Source organism: Ranitomeya imitator, chromosome 2, assembly GCF_032444005.1.
Source record: "Ranitomeya imitator isolate aRanImi1 chromosome 2, aRanImi1.pri, whole genome shotgun sequence".
In the NCBI taxonomy this organism is placed as follows: domain Eukaryota; kingdom Metazoa; phylum Chordata; class Amphibia; order Anura; family Dendrobatidae; genus Ranitomeya; species Ranitomeya imitator.
The window spans coordinates 484,359,370-484,377,223 of record NC_091283.1 but is presented as its reverse complement, the minus strand read 5'-3'; the positions used below and the strand labels follow the sequence as shown (position 1 = coordinate 484,377,223).

The following is a 17,854-nucleotide window of genomic DNA, read 5'->3' as shown; positions in this document are numbered from 1 at the left end:
GACCACTTAAGGAACTTATCTAGATGTGTGGTGAGCACTTTGAACCCCCAAGAGCTTCACAGAAGTTTATAACGTAGAGCCGTGAAAATAAAAAATCGCATTTGTTTACACAAAAATGATCTTTTCGCCCACAAATTTTTATTTTCACAAGGGTAACAGGAGAAATTAGACCACAAAAGTTGTTGTGCAATTTCTCCTGAATACGTCGATACCCCATATATGAGGGTAAACCACTGTTTGGGCGCACCGCAGAGCTTGGAAGTGAAGGCGCGTTATTTGACTTTTTCAATGTAGAATTGTCTGGAATTGAGATCGGACGCCATGTCGCGTTTGGAGAGCCTCTGATGTGCCTAAACACTGGAAACCCCCCACAAGTGACACCATTTTGGAAACTAGACCCCTTAAGGAACTTATCTAGATGTGTGGTGAGCACTTTGAACCCCCATGTGCTTCACAGAAGTTTATAACGTTGAGCCGTGAAAATAAAAAAAATCGCATTTTTTCTACAAAAATGATCTTTTTGCCCCCAAATTTTTATTTTCACAAGGGTAACAGGAGAAATTAGACCACAAAAGTTGTAGTGCAATTTCTCCTGAGTATGTCAATACCCAATATGTGGGGGTAAACCACTGTTTGGGCGCACCGCAGAGCTTGGAAGAGAAGGAGTGCCGTTTTACTTTTTCAATGTAGAATTGTCTGGAATTGAGATTGGATGCCATGTCGCGTTTGGAGAGCCCCTGATGTGCCTAAACAGTGGAAACCCCCCACAAGTGACCCCATTTTGGAAACTAGACTCCCCATGGAACTTATCTAGATGTGTGGTGAGAACTTTGAATGCCCAAGTGCTTCACAGAAGTTTAGAATGTGAGTCGTGAAAATAAAAATATTTTTTTTCCACAAAAAAGATATTGTAGCCCCCAAGTTTTTATTTTCACAAGGGTAACAGGAGAAATTGGACCGCAATAGTTGTTGTCCAATTTATCCTGAGTACACTGATGTGCCATATGTGGGGGTAAACCACTGTTTGGGCGCACGGCAGAGCTCGGAAGGGAAGGAGCGCTGTTTTGGAATGCAGACTTTGATAGAATGGTCTGTGGGCGTTATGTTGCGATTGCAGAGCCCCTGATGTACCTAAACAGTAGTAACCCCCCACAAGTGACCCCATTTTGGAAACTAGACCCCCAAGGAACTTATCTAGATGTGTGGTGAGAACTTTGAATGCCCAAGTGCTTCACAGAAGTTTAGAATGCAGAGTCGTGAAAATAAAAAAATATTTTTTTTTCCACAAAAAAGATTTTGTAGCCCCCAAGTTTTTATTTTCACAAGGGTAACAGGAGAAATTGGACCCCAAAAGTTGTTGTCCAATTTATCCCGAGTATGCTGATGCCCCATATGTGGGGGTAAACCACTGTTTGGACGCACGGCAGAGCTCGGAAGGGAAGGAGCGCTGTTTTGGAATGCAGACTTACATAGAATGGTCTGTGGGCGTTATGTTGCATTTGCAGAGCCCCTGATGTACCTAAACAGTAGTAACCCCCCACAAGAGACCCCATTTTGGAAACTAGACCCCCCAAGGAACTTATCTAGATGTATGGTGAGAACTTTGAATGCCCAAGTGCTTCACAGAAGTTTAGAATGCAGAGTCGTGAAAATAAAAAAAATATTTTTTTTCCACAAAAAAGATTTTGTAGCCCCCAAGTTTTTATTTTCACAAGGGTAACAGGAGAAATTGGACCCCAAAAGTTGTTGTCCAATTTATCCCGAGTACGCTGATGCCCCATATGTGGGGGTAACCCACTGTTTGGGCGCACGGCAGAGCTCAGAAGGGAGGGAGCACCATTTGACTTTTTGAGCGCAAAATTGGCTGTCGTGTTTGGAGACCCCCTGATGTAACTAAACAGTGGAGGCCTGCCCAAGCATCATGGCGCCTGCATCCATGTCTCTTTGGTTCTGACATTTCTGCCTCCTGAGGAACCGGTTAACGGGGAAACGCGTCGGGGCGATTACCTGGCAGCTAAGTAGATCTAGGCTAATGTCCTCCCCTGGCTGCCTTGTATATCATGTACATTAATATGCTGAGACTGTATATTGCTGATACGCTGATCTGTCTTCAGTCTGGTGCTCAGGGAAGGAATAGATTTCTCTATTGTGTTTTGTGGCAATAATACTGTCCTTCATGTCAATTGTATATGGATGTTATGTCACACCACTCATCATTTACCCTGGCACTACTGGCACATGTTGCCTCAGGCTGTTCTAAGAGGGTCTGTCATTAACAGTCTGCTGACATATATTGAACCAGGTTATTCTGAGGTTATTTTACCTACCCCGGTTATCAATGCTATTGCGCTGTAGTCTGTAACCTCTTGTAGTGCTGGCTGTATTTGTTTATTTCAAGTTTTGTGTTTTTAGCCAGCACACTATGAGTTTAGCTCTTATGTGACAGTATTATTACTTGCATGCAGTACACATAAGAAGCTCTGTTACATGATGCTATACAGCTTTGGGGTTATTCATTGTTTTTTTTACTTTTTTTGTGCACCTTAGCCTATTTTTTCAGACCTTCCTTCATCTCTTTAAATAGCTCATTGTTTTCCCACCTGTAGCTCGCTAGACATTTAATAGGGCGAGTTGGGGTCAGCCGCCGTTGAGTGGGGGCGCCAAATCGATCTGTTAGGGTGCCAACCTCCACTGGTAGGTAGGGATAGCAGCTAAGTGCAGGGATATCTGACAGGATAGGTGCATAATTGGATCCTGTTTTTTCAGATTTATTTTTGTGTCTCACTGGGAAGTGGTATTTTTTAATATATATTAATAAATCTATGTTTTAAGGGATTACATGTTACACAACATGAGAACTTTGTTGTCCAATTTATCCCGAGTACGCTGATGCCCCATATGTGGGGGTAACCCACTGTTTGGGCGCACGGCAGAGCTCAGAAGGGAGGGAGCACCATTTGACTTTTTGAGCGCAAAATTGGCTGTCGTGTTTGGAGACCCCCTGATGTACCTAAACAGTGGAAACCCCCCAATTCTAGCTCCAACCCTAACCCCAACACACCCCTGACCCTAATCCCAACCCGATCCATAATCCTAATCACTAACCCTAACGATAATCACAACCCTTACCCCAAAACAACCCTAATGTCAACCCTAACCATAACCCTAATCAAAACCCTAAATCCAACACACCCCTAACCTCAAACCTAACCCTAATCCCAATACACCCCTAATCACAACCCTAACCTTAACCCTAATCCCAAACCTAACCCTAATCCCAAGCGTAACCCTAATGCCAACCCTAACCCTAATACCAACTCTAATCCAAACCCTAACCGCAAATCTAACCCTAACTTTAGCCCCAACCCTAGCCCTAACTTTAGCCCCAACCCTAACCCTAAGGCTACTTTCACACTTGCGTCGTTTGGCATCCGTCGCAATCCGTCGTTTTGGACAAAAAACGGATCCTCCAAATGTGCCCGCAGGATGCCTTTTTTTGCCCATAGACTTGTATTGCCGACGGATCGTGACGGATGGCCACACGTCGTGTCCGTCGTGCACTGGATCAGTTGTGTTTTGGCGGACCGTCGGCACAAAAAAGTTCAATGTAACTTTTTTTGTACGTCGCTTCCGCCATTTCTGACCGCGCATGCGTGGCTGTAACTCCGCCCCCTCATCCCCAGGACATAGATTGGGCAGCGGATGCGTTGAAAAACTACATCCGCTGCCCACGTTGTGCACAATTTTCACAACGTGCGTCGGTATGTCGACGCATTGCGACGGTCCCGTACCGACGTAAGTGTGAAAGAACCCTAACTCTGAATTTAGCCCCAACCCTAACCCTAAATTTAGTCACAACCCTAACTCTAGCCCTAACCCTAGCCCTAACCCTATCCCTAACCCTAACCCTAGCCCTAACCCTAGCCCTAACCCTAGCCCTAACCTTAGCCCTAACCCTAACCCTAATTTTAGCCCCAACTGCTCTTCTCCTGTCAGCCGGCAGATAGCGATAGATGGCGGGCGCACTGCGCATGCGCCCGCCATTTTCTTTTACCCGGCAGCCAGGAGGAGCAGCAGGAGGATCCAGGGACACCGGTAAGTATAATAGGGTCCCCGAATCCCCCTATTTCTCTGTCCTCTGATGTGCGATCACATCAGAGGACAGAGAATTACACTTTTTTTTTGCGGTCGCCGGTAAACAGTTAATTACCGGCGATCGCAAAACAGGGGTCGGTAAAACCGACCCCGATCATGTTCTTTGGGGTCTCGGCTACCCCCGGCAGCCGAGACCCCAAAGATTCTCCCGGTGCCGGCCAGCAGGCGCACTGCGCATGCGCCCGCCATTTTGAAGATGGCGGCGCACACCAGGAGCCACGAGGAGCACCGGGGGAGATAGGTGAGTATCGGGGGGCTATCTGGGACCCCTTTTCTCTGTCCTCTGATGTGCGATCACATCAGAGGACAGAGAAATTAAAAAGAGATCACGTTTTTTGGTTTTTTTTGCGATCGCTGGTAAACGGTTAATTACCGGCGATCGCCAATGCGGGGTCGGTAAAACCCCCCCCGAATCATGTTCTCTAGGGTCTCAGCTACCCCCGGCAGCCAAGACCCCGGAGAAAATCCGACTCTGGGGGGCGCTATTTACTTTTTCCACAGCGCCGTTAATTTTAAGTGGTTTAAGTACCCTTAGCGGCTGCCGTTAAAAGGCGTATCGGCGGTCGCTAAGGGGTTAAATGTTCATCCATTTCAAGAATTGGCCAGTATTTTTCTTGCACTGTCCTAACTGCTTTAGCCCATTATCAAAGGTGGTAATAATAAGTCTGCTATTTTTTTCTTCATTCTCATCAGTTTTAGGTTTTTAGGGTAAGAAGCTGTTCTCTTTTGGAGGTTCTGGCTTCATTATATGCTTTTCTCAGCAGTTTTTTGGGGGTACCCTCTTCTAAGAAACCTGTTCTTTTGTCTGTAGTTTCAATCTATAGATGTTTGATCAACTCCTCTGTACCCTTGTTTCCGAAAATAAGACCGACATTGAAAATAAGCCCTGGCATGATTTTGAATGTTTTTGGAGTATGCTTGAAATATAAACCTTAGTTACAGTCAGGGCCAGCATTGTGGGGGAGGCAAACTGGGCAATTGACCAGGGCTCCCACTCTCTTGCAAGCCCCCAGCATTTCTACTTCAATGTTAAGAATGTTTAAGGACCTTTGGTGACATCACTGTAATGTGACTATGATGTCACCAGGGGCGTAGCTAGGGGTTCAACTCAGGGGTGGGGGAAACATGTGAGTGGGCCCCTAACAGGCGGACATATCATTAGTACAACCTGTGCGCCCGCACATGGGCCCAATAGATAAGGGGGCCCATTTCTACCTCCAAAGGAGGTGCAGTTTTGCATTTTTAGGAGCTCTTGGGCTGCAAAGGGCTCATATATTGTTCTTTCACATGGGCCCTTTTCTGTCTGTGTCCACCTGTGGCCCTTAACCAGGTAACCATGATTATAACTATGGTGGGTATAGGGGAACCTCAGGAGATGACCGCACAGTTATTGAAAATAAAGCTCTATACAAAAACCAGCACTGATATTACCGCCATATGGGGACAAATAGTGGTAGATACCAGTCCTGCATGACAAATAGAGATTACAGTACAGTTACAGATAGTGACTTAATAAAGTCATTCACTTTTCACGTTTATTCCATCTGGCCTAGACCAACATGTCGACTTCTCCAGCCAGGACTCATCTGCAGAGATTACAACAACGACACATCTGACCTCTCACATTTCCAGTCCCATCTCCATCTATTCTCAACCTGCACAACTTCCTCATCCTGCTAAAACCCCAATACTGAGCTGCATCTGCCATATGTGTCCCTGTTACTGCACCTGCTGTGTGGTACAAAAACAGAGCTCCTCTTAGCACAACATAGCAACGCCACCACTGTGCCCCTTAGATAGTAATAATGCCTCCTTTGTGCCCCAGATGGTAAAATTGCCCTCTAGAAAATATTAATTTCCTGTGCCCTTCACATTTTGACCCTAGAAAGTAATAATGTAATCCATGTGCAACTTTGATGGTCACAATACTGAGTGCCCCTCTTTATAATAATGTTTAAGTGCCCTCTTAACATTTAATAATGTCCTCTGAGTTCCCCATGTACAACTCCCCTATACACAGTATGATGATCCCACAGTTCCCCTATACACAGTATAATGCCCCCACCGCTTCCTTATACACAGTATGATGGGCCCACAGCTTTCCTATGTACTGCATTATGGGCTCACAACTGCCCTATATATAGTAAAATGCCATGCAAAAGAGAAGAGTCAGAAGGAACTAGGTATATTAAGCTTACATAGAAGATCTTCTTTCACGCTGGATTCAATTTAGGACGCTAAGTGGCACAGTTCAGAATTAGCAATTACCGGGAGGTGCATCACGTAAAGTCGAATACTGCTGTAGATGCGTAGAGAGATAGATGAAAGTGGCACTCACCCGAGAGTTGCTGCGTAAAGATGTCCTTTATTCAAAGAAATACATGGACACACAAGCGGTGGAGCAGCGGCTGGTAGCGGTTAGGGTGCGGGAGGAAGGTGCAGGACGACGGCCGTTTCGCGCAATTGCGCTTCCACGGGTCCAGGTGAGGGAATCAAAAACGTCATATCCTTTTTAAAGGGGCTTAATGACTAAACGTGAACAGGTGCATATTAAAAACTATTGAAAAGTCCCTCTCAACAAAACATTGATAAGTACATAAGAGAAATAGATAACATTCACTTATACATGTCTTTTCTGACATTGACTTTTTACGTTCCAAAATATGATTTCATAAAAAAACGGTCATATCGAGTTTGTCATTTAAACCCATTGGTCCTTGTGCGTTTGTTTTAATAATCCACCTGGCTTCGCGCTGCAGCAGCAGCTTACTGCGATCGCCTCCGTTGGGTGGGTTATTGACTATTTCTAGTCCAGCAAAACGCAACACATTGGGGTTAGCATTATGTGTATCATTTATATGTTGAATGAAACGAGGGCAGCCTTTGCCCGAACTTATGGAGTTATAATGTTCCCTAAACCTATGGAACATGGGACGTATGGTTTTGCCTATGTAGAAGAACTGGCACGGGCAGATTATAATATAAACAACGAATTGGGATTTGCAGGTAATCAGTTGTCTGGCTACATGATGAATAGAGCCAATACGGATCGTTTTATCCAACAGTCTCGTGGAGGAAGTAATAACAAAAAACCAACTACAAATAATTAATCTATCTAACAGGACTCTTACTACCGAACAAAAAAATGTGTTGTCACTGGGACTGAATTTCTGTATCCCAGAAGATTTTAATCTTACAGAATTTAAGATTGACTTATTCAAAGCAACAAGAAAATTACATCTAAAAAAATTTTTTGCCCACAATAAAAATACAACAAATTTTTACCCTTTGAGTTCAACGGAAAGCCCTGCCACAATAGGTAATCTGGGTTTTATAGCATATCCTCCTATAGATCCGAAGGACATTGAAAACGCACAACTCCTAGCAAACTTGGATAAACCTATGGTCACACTACAAAAGGAAACTGTAGATGAATATACACCCCCAAATGTCGAGCCATTTAAAGGTAGCCTACAATCAACATTTATGCCTCCTATATCTCCCGGAAATACCATTGACTTATTCCAAGACTTAGCCTTGAAGGATATAGAAGCCCTATTATATCCACATCCACAAAAAAATCTAAAACGTGAGGAAGAAAAGGCCATACAAGAAATACAACAATGGGACGATATCATCATAAGGAGAGCAGACAAAGGTGGCAATATTGTCATATTAGACAAAAAATATTATATCGAGGAAGCTATGTCCCAGCTTAATGACAGAAATACATATACTTTACTTGAAAATAATCCCACCATTAAGTATAGGGAAAAATTAAGAACATTATTACATAAATACGTCGCAAAAGGTGTATTATTAAAGAACAAAGCGGAAAAATTACTACCAGAACATCCCACTACACCTCACTGGTATAGCTTACCTAAAATACACAAAAATGCCACACAACCACCCGGGCGCCCTATAATATCCGGAATCGGATCATTAACAGAACCGTTATCCAAATTTCTAGATTGGCTACTAAAACCCCTTCTGCAAAAAATCCCATCATTTATTAAAGACTCAGGCGACTTTCTCATAGCTCTACAAACCCTAGATTGGCAACCAACTTTTTCGCTAGCATCTATCGACATCGTGAGCTTATATACACGAATCCCCCAAGACAAAGGCATCGAAGCAATTCGGACAATTTTGCTCAATACAGACAAGGATCAGGACTTTATCGACTTTATTATTGAAAGCCTAGAATTCGTGCTTTCACATAATTCTTTTAAATTCATCGATAAATGGTTTAATCAGCATACAGGTACAGCGATGGGTACGCCCGTCGCATGTGTATTTGCAAATCTTTTCCTTGCGGCTTTTGAGGAAAAATATATAACCGCTTCCTCTAATCCGTATTTAAAACACATCCGCACATACCTAAGATTCGCCGATGACGTGTTTATCGTATGGGACGGTTTAAAAGACGATTTCGACAACTTTGTCAGATATTTAAACACTACTAATAAGGAAAACATGCAATTTACCGCTAATTTCGGTGATAAAGCGCTAGATTTTCTAGATGTAAAATTAGAAATCATCGAAGGGAGAATCAACACTAGTGTACATAAAAAATCAACAGCAGTAAATAATTTGTTGCACTTTAATAGCGCTCATCCTCCCCATACCAAACAGAGTATACCTTACAGTCAAATGGTCCGCTATAGGAAAATAAATAATAATAATGAGTCATTTAACAAACAAATAGCGAATTTAAAGGTAGACTTCATAACAAGGAAATACCCCCTCGAAATTCTGACAAAAGCCGAGAATAGAGTAAAAAAATTGACACAACAGTGTCTATTAAAAAATCGCAATAAATCCATAAAATTTAATGAAAGAAAAAAGGAAGACAATAGGAGATTTGTATTTACATTCACACATAGCCCGATGGACAAAGCAATTTACGCAGCCATCAACAAAAACTGGCATATATTAAAAAGCGATAGGGATTTGACCCCTACAATAACAGCTCACCCTATATTCGCATATAAGCGTACTAAAAATCTGGGAGATCTTCTTGTTAAAAACCGTCTCACTGTCACAAATAATAGCGATTGGCTAAGTAAATTACAACCTAGTGGTAACTACAAATGCGGTAACTGCAAATTTTGTCATTTAAGACTGTTGGATAAAACGATCCGTATTGGCTCTATTCATCATGTAGCCAGACAACTGATTACCTGCAAATCCCAATTCGTTGTTTATATTATAATCTGCCCGTGCCAGTTCTTCTACATAGGCAAAACCATACGTCCCATGTTCCATAGGTTTAGGGAACATTATAACTCCATAAGTTCGGGCAAAGGCTGCCCTCGTTTCATTCAACATATAAATGATACACATAATGCTAACCCCAATGTGTTGCGTTTTGCTGGACTAGAAATAGTCAATAACCCACCCAACGGAGGCGATCGCAGTAAGCTGCTGCTGCAGCGCGAAGCCAGGTGGATTATTAAAACAAACGCACAAGGACCAATGGGTTTAAATGACAAACTCGATATGACCGTTTTTTTATGAAATCATATTTTGGAACGTAAAAAGTCAATGTCAGAAAAGACATGTATAAGTGAATGTTATCTATTTCTCTTATGTACTTATCAATGTTTTGTTGAGAGGGACTTTTCAATAGTTTTTAATATGCACCTGTTCACGTTTAGTCATTAAGCCCCTTTAAAAAGGATATGACGTTTTTGATTCCCTCACCTGGACCCGTGGAAGCGCAATCGCGCGAAACGGCCGTCGTCCTGCACCTTCCTCCCGCACCCTAACCGCTACCAGCCGCTGCTCCACCGCTTGTGTGTCCATGTATTTCTTTGAATAAAGGACATCTTTACGCAGCAACTCTCGGGTGAGTGCCACTTTCATCTATCTCTCTACGCATCTACTGCCCTATATATAGTACATTATAATGCCCTCACAGCTTCCTCATACACAGTATGGAGGGCCCACAGCCCCCTCATCCATAGTGTAATGGGCCCACAGCTTCCCTATACACAGTATGATGGCCCCACAGCTCCCCTACATATAGTATGATGTCCCTCAGAGTTCCTCTATACATAGAATTATGTCCCCACTGCTCACCCAAAACACAGTATAATGACTCCCACAGTAGTCCTCACACTTTATGATGGCCCCCACACTGTATATTGGCTCCCATAGTAGCCTCCACAATGTTTATTGGTCCTCACAGTAGGCCCTATACTGCATAATGTCTCTCACACTTCATAATAGCTGCCAGAGTAGTCCCACTCCCCACACATTATGAGGGACAAGCACAGAAGCCCACACACTGTATATGGGCTAGCACAATGTATGATGGCCCCCAAACTGCATAGTGACCCTCTCGTTAGCTCCCACTGACATTCTTTGCATGCACTGGTGACTTAGTCAGTGCATCACCCTGCCATTCTGTGGTCAGCAGGCTTAAAGTGACCTGTGGTCATCTAGAAAATGGAGAGCAGTAGTGCAGTGAGATCATGTCTCCCTGGCTGCTCTACTGCAGAGCTTAAAGGGACCCTGTCAAGTAAAGTAATGCTATTAACCTGCAGATATGGCGTTAATCTGCAGGTTACTAGCGTTTTGACACCGTGCGGTCCACTCACAGAGCCCCACTGAAATTAACTTTATTCCTCCCGCCAGCCTTGCTCTTCCAGTCACAAGGGTGGCGCCGCGCCGGCGTTTTTTCAGTCACCACTCTGTGTATAGAGAGTGGCGGCTGCCACAGCACCCTGGTACTGACTGGCAGACGGCTAAGCACCACCTGCCTGACGTGGTCGCATGACCGCCTGATAACACCAGTGGTATTGGGGTCTCATGACAGCAGGTGCACCCCATCATGACTTGGCAATCTGTAGTCTCAGAGTGACTGAGGACATTTATCCCAAGCCTTTCACAACTTTATCATAATAAATTGATTATTGTGAAATTATTAAATAGTATGCAGCTCGGGGTTACTGTACTGTTATACTTGTAGGGGGCAGATAGATGGATGTATAACTTGTGCAAGGATCGCATCGCAATCCTCGGACTGACCATCGGCTCCCCTGACCTGAGCATAACAGCTGCATAGTAATCCATCACGCTGTCACGCTCAGGTCAGGACTCAGGAGAGGTGTCGGGCCAGTCCGATCTATGCCCTTATGCTAATACTTATCCATGTTATCTGTGGCACCCCTAGGGGTATTTGCCACAAAAATAGTTACTGACAGTAAGTACAAATGCTAAAATAACAAGACTGCACTACCACCTCCAGCCAGAAGGGGGAGCTCCAGAGACTCCCCTTGATCCATTCTGGTCTGAGAGAAGAAATGGCAGTTGGGCCAAGGAGCTGATAGTGAGAGGTCATACAGTTGAATCTCTAAGGCTACGTTCACATTAGCGTCATGCGACGCTGCGTCGCCGACGCACGACAACGCATGCGTCATGCGCCCCTATCTTAATCATTGGGGACGCATGCGTTGCGTTGTCGTGCGTTTTCAGTAAAACGCACGACGCATGCGTCGTAACACCGCACCTGGGTGGCGTCGGAGACGCTACATGTTGCATTTTCGGAGCGCCAAAAAAACGCACGCGTCGCTCGTGCGTCGTCAATGCGTTACAATTTCCCATTGAAACGTATTGACGACGCACTTGCGTCGCGGGTGTGCGTCGTGCATGCGTTGTGCGACGCATGCGTCGTAACATAAAATGAAACAAAAAAGTGTCTAGACAGTGTCTAGACAGTGCAAACAGTGAGAAAAACATCCCCCATATATAAAGAAAATGTAGGATTGTTTGTCACTTCTGCTGCAGGCTACACAACAGGCAACATCAGACCAGACACATCAGAGCAACTGTCTTCTCATCCGCTGTCCAGAGATGTAAGTATAGAATGATTATGTGCATTTTCTACATGTGATTATGTGCATTTTCAACATGTTTTTACAATTATTTTTGCAAGTAGTGTTTTATATTCTGCACTGTGGGTAAAGATATTGTGGTCTTTTTGGTCTGGTTTTGATGTACGGCATTGTGTATAGGATGGCGTTTCATTGTCTGCGGCCTTGATTAGTGTTCTTTCCAAGATTGATTTTTAGTTTCCATTTTTTGGTTTGGTGTTGTTTTTGTATTCAGTTGTGCTGTTTTATTCTTCCGTTATATGATGGCGTTTCATTGTCTCTGGCCCTGTCGGTTGTTTTGTAAAGTATGGTAGTATAGAATGATTTTGAGGCCTTTTATTACATTTATTAAATTTTTATTGCAATTTGTGTATTATTTTCAGCACTGTGGTTGTGTAAAGAATTATTAGGCAACATCAGACCAGACACATCAGAGCAACTGTCTTGTCATCCGCTGTCCAGAGATGTAAGTATAGAATGATTCTGTGCATTTTCAACATGTTTTTACAATTATTTTTGCAAGTAGTGTTTTATATTCTGCACTGTGGGTAAAGATTTTGTGGTCTTTTTGGTCTGGTTTTGATGTACGGCATTGTGTATAGGATGGCGTTTCATTGTCTGCGGCCTTGATTAGTGTTCTTTCCAAGATTGATTTTTAGTTTCCATTTTTTGGTTTGGTGTTGTTTTTGTATTCAGTTGTGCTGTTTTATTCTTCCGTTATATGATGGCGTTTCATTGTCTCTGGCCCTGTCGGTTGTTTTGTAAAGTATGGTAGTATAGAATGATTTTGAGGCCTTTTATTACATTTATTAAATTTTTATTGCAATTTGTGTATTATTTTCAGCACTGTGGTTGTGTAAATACATAGTTGTATGTTTCTGGTTGCGATGTATGGCGTTGTATCCCCTTCTATTGTCTCCGGCACTGTTGGTTTCATTGTAAAGTATTTATGTTTCTGCCCTTACTTTTTTTCGTGTTGAAATATTTTTTATTCCAACTACATATTGTGTTTTTTGTGTTGATCCGTGCATACTGTAATTTTTCTTTTTTAAAAAAATCTTTTGGGATTACTACATTGTGTACTTGTTAATTTTCTTATCTTTAGCCTTTTGTACTCTGGCATTGGGTTGTCTCTGCCATTGTTTCTTTAATCTAATCAATGTGGCAGTGTAGTTTGCTCAGCGTTAGTTCAGTTGGAGTGCAATGTTATTTGTGGTTTAAATGCCTTTTTTTTTAATATTATTTATTGCATGATAGTGCATAGGAGCATAGTCAATGTTATTTTTTTGTTAATTTCAGAACTGCTTTAATTAGTCATGGCCAGCGGCAGTGATTCCGGCACCCCACCGCTGAGGAGTCCGGTGAGTACATGATCTACTATTGCTTGCTATATTTTCGCTGTCATTTGTAGATGGGTCACTCAACTTTTTGTTAAACTATTTTGCAGGCTTCTTCAAGTGAGGAGGAGAACCAGGATGAAGAGAGGGAGCAGCAGCAGGGACCACGGGGCCAAGCTGTGGTTGCAGGACGGAGCGTAAGTATTTCTTTCAAACCTTTTATTTTTTTATTTTTTTTTTTTGCGGGTATTGGGGGGGTGGTGGGAGGGTGTGGTGTTGTGTGTAGTAGGTGTCGGTGGAGGAGATAGGGACAATTTTTTTCTCTTTCAAACCTTAATATTTTCCATTTTTTTCTAGGTTTCACAACGGGCCCTGGATGAGCCACTTAACATTGACCTAATGGTGGCATCAATAGAAGCACGGGGCCCGTTGTGGGACAGCCGTAACCCCCAGCACGCGGACCAGGGCATATTGCGGCGTCTGTGGTTGGAGGTGGCACAAACGCTGTGGGATGGCTTCGACAGCGCTAACGCCAAGGCCAAAGCCAGTTTCCGTAAGTATTTAAAAAATAGTGCTGTGACCCATCATGCCAGGATTACACAACCGTCTGTGATGTCTTTGATTGGGATTGCACACGGTTGCGTAATCTTTTTCAATATATTATCTAAAACCTTTTTTTTTTTTTTTTTTTTTTAATACACAGTTAAACAATTGAGGACCAGATGGCGCTCCATGAAGGACCGTTTCAAGAGGGGCCTGAAAAAGGAGGGACAGGCTCGTAGTGGTGCTGGCGCTTCAAGGACCTCGGTGTACAAGCATAACCGTATACTGCAGTTCTTGCGACCGGTCCTTGAAAGCAGAGAGTAAGTATAGTACCTATTCACACACCTAGTTTTCACAACATGCATATTCACATACTACATTCCAGTCACGTTGCTTATTGCCCAGCCATTTATTTTGCCAAGTACCAAGTATATAAATGAAGTAAAAAAAGGCAAGTTCACAGAGTTGTGCAAAGTAAAAAATACATACTTTTCTCCTCTTGAATCATAAGCAGAGGATCAAACATCAGCACAATACAATAGACTCTATCTACGCGTTTCAGGTGACAGGGAACATCAGACCTGAAACGCGTAGATAGTTTTTTTATTGTATTGTGCAGATGTTTCATCCTCTGCTTTTGATTGAAGTTAATAAAGTTTTTTTTTTTAAACTTTTCACCACTCGTTGACCTTGAATTTTTTATTCATTTCTTGTCTTCTCACACTTGCCAGGTGTATCCACGATTTTTTATACATAATAAAGTTAAATATAATAGATACGGCATACATTCCACTGCAAAGCTGGTTAGGTTCCCATGGTTGCTCAGCTCGCAGGACCTGTGATGACGTCTCGTTCACATGACCGTGACGTCATGGCAGTTCCAACCTAAGCATAATTGTCTGGCGTTGCAAACTAAAAACATGGGTGACTCTTTAGAATTAAATAAATACCTTTTGTTTAATATTGATGGTGCATATGCAGTGTCAATATTAAAAATAGTGTAATATTAATGGCGGTAATGGATACCTGGCGGTAAAATGTTATGACGCATGTGAAATGTGATATTTTTTATACTAATGGTTTCCTTATGTTTTCGCAGAACACACAGCAGCACCCGCGAGACTGTCCGATCCTCAAGACGACCCTCAAGAGCGGTCCTTTGTGAAGCGCCATCTGAACTGTCGCAGCCATCCCACAGCGAGAGCAGGTCTGCAACAACACAATCTGGCGAACCGGCAGCCGGTCCATCAGATGTTCCTCTGGCCGAGGCCTCTGTTGCTCCGTCCTTTGGGTCTTCCCGACAGCGTCAGCGGGCCTCGGACAGGGCGCCCATGTCCGAATTTTTACATCTGAGTACCGTATTTCAGAATGGTTTCAAGGCGCTGTGCGATAAAATGTGCAATATCGAACGGCGTCTTGAAAACATCGAAACGGATCTCTCGAGGCCGGCAAAACATTTCTTTAGTGCCATTCACAACGGCATGGTGGAACATCTTACGCCGGAACTCTAGATTTCGTTCATGCAGGGCTGCAACAATTTATATGTCAGTGCTCTGCAGCAGGCTCGGGTCATGCAGTCAGCGACAAATATGCCCGCAGTACCATCGCTGGCTGCCATGACTCCGACTCCTGCTGCAGAGCACCACCACAGAGCTCCGCGTGCCGAGGGCCACCGCCGCCGCCACCGCCACCACAGAACTGAGCCCCAAAGTTCCGAGCCTGACAGGCCTTCAAGGGGGCACAGACGGGAAGCCGACCCCCACCCAGAGGGAGAGAGGAGGAAAAAGAAGAAGAAGAAGACCATGACGACCACAAGCACTACGTCCTTGGCTATGGCTGCTCCCCAAAGTACCACCAGAACACAGCCTGGGTCGACCCGGAGCACACCAAGTACCCAGGCTGGGTCTACACGGAGTACACCCACTACCCAGCCTGGGTCAACCAGGAGTACACCATCTACACAGCCTGGGTCGACCCAGAGACGGAGTAGCCAGCCAAGGACACTGGTCGTCCCTCCTCCTCTCTCACCTGCTTCTGTTGCAGTCTCGCCACCACCATCCACTGGCTGGACTGATGTCGGCATCCCGTCTAGTGTCAGAGTATGCTGCTTCCTCCCCCTCTTCCTCCTCCTCGGTCTCCTCATCACAAAAAACTGGGGGATATGAATCCCCTTTTGTTGCGGACATTGGCACCCCTTAAAACCGGTTTCCCTTTTTTTTTTTTTTTTTTGTAACACAAAATAAATTTGTTATATTTTTTTTTAAAAAAAATTTGGTTTTTATTGTCTCAAATAAAGTTTGCACCAAATCACACCTTGCGCCGTACACACAAATCGTGTCTTTGTAACACCAGATGTGCAATGTGTGACAATATTATCTCTATTTTTTTTAACATTTTCTTATATGGCTGTCGTTCATTGTACTCAGATGTTACAAACACAAACAGCATTGCTCAATATGTCAAGTTTACAAAGTACCATCACACAACGATTTCAGTATGGATATAGTTGTTTTAACTTTGTCTTTTCTGAAATCGTAAAACGATTGAGCCCCTGCTGTGATTTTTTGGTTATCAGCAAATGATTTGGAATATTTTTTGGGTAACTTCTCAGAAGCTGTCATTGTTGGATTGGTGAGTTCACACCAATCCAGCGATGTCTTTGTTTTAAACAAGGGAAAATTGGGTAGTGCACTGTTTTAATCACTCAAATAAAAAGTTTACAATACCCCACTAATATAAAAATGTGTCTACCACGTCCCTCGCCGTCATCTTTCCGCACTGACACTGTGATTCCCGCCCGTAAAGCTGAGCACACCGTTGCCTTAAACGCTGTGCTGTGCTTTAGGGCTGGCACAGTACGGGAAGCTGACGGCGATGGACGTTTCACACACCGTAGTGTAAGGTTTTTTTTGTAATTAACATTACATTAACAATAGTAAACATCGTGAGTGTGGCATTACCCAGATTGCTCTTTTTTTGTTGATGGGGAGCTGTATGTGTGACAGCTCTCCAGCAACCATGCGACAACTAAACAACGATCTCGGTCCAGTCGTATCACTGGTCGGTATCGGTGGATAATAGTTTTATTAAATGTACCTTAAGAATATTGTTCAGGTGAGATGGAAGCAATGTTGACAGTGTCACCACTATTTGACTCTGGACGTATTCTAGCATCCTGAGTACAATAGTGTTCACTCTGTAGAGTTTAGCAAACATGATCGTCTCCCTCCTTGTCAAGCCTTGTTCCATATGCAAATAGTCTGCAGGATTAAAAATGGTTGACAAGGTGGGAGCCGATTATGTTATGCCTCAATACTATGAAACACACAAATTTTGTGGCACACACATTAGTACTTTCAATAAATTCAATAAATTTCAATAAATTTGGATTTTTAAAATTTTATTAATATGTATAAACGTATGAATTTTTTTTTTTTAAAAACTGAAAGGCTCAAGAACTGTATTTGAAAACACAACACATTATACATCCAGGGAACATTAAAACAATAACCATAGAATCACCATACATAGGATGGTTAAATGATGAACACAACAGTGTTTACATGACATCATAATAAAACATACAGAATTAGACCATTTCATCTTGCCATGAAACACGGCCAACATCGGAAACAAAGTATGCAGCAAATTGGTCCCTCATATGAGCAATCTCCACAGTTGTCCGCAGAGGATGATCTTGATAATCAGGCAATGGATTTGGTATGTGTTCATCGAGTTCCACGTTGACTCTCTCTTTATCAATAATAAAATTGTGGAGAACCACACACGCCTTCACCACCTCATCCACTGTCTCAATTTTCAAATTTATAGCGGATCCTAATATACGCCATTTGGAGACCAGGATGCCAAAGGCGCACTCCACAGTTCTTCTGGCCCTGGACAGTCTATAATTAAATATAGTTTTGGTACGGTCCA

General features: G+C 43.2%; 1 protein-coding gene across 1 annotated transcript; it reads left to right on the top strand.

Moving 5' to 3' along the window:
* The first annotated feature begins 13,354 nt into the window (after window positions 1–13,354).
* LOC138666695 (uncharacterized) lies at window positions 13,355–16,114 on the top strand. The gene is made up of 4 exons (XM_069754879.1): window positions 13,355–13,399; window positions 13,733–13,928; window positions 14,079–14,238; window positions 15,018–16,114. Exons 1-4 carry the CDS (start codon window positions 13,355–13,357, stop codon window positions 15,427–15,429), a joined length of 813 nt encoding a protein of 270 aa, XP_069610980.1. The 3' UTR covers window positions 15,430–16,114.
* The last annotated feature ends 1,740 nt before the right edge of the window (window positions 16,115–17,854 follow it).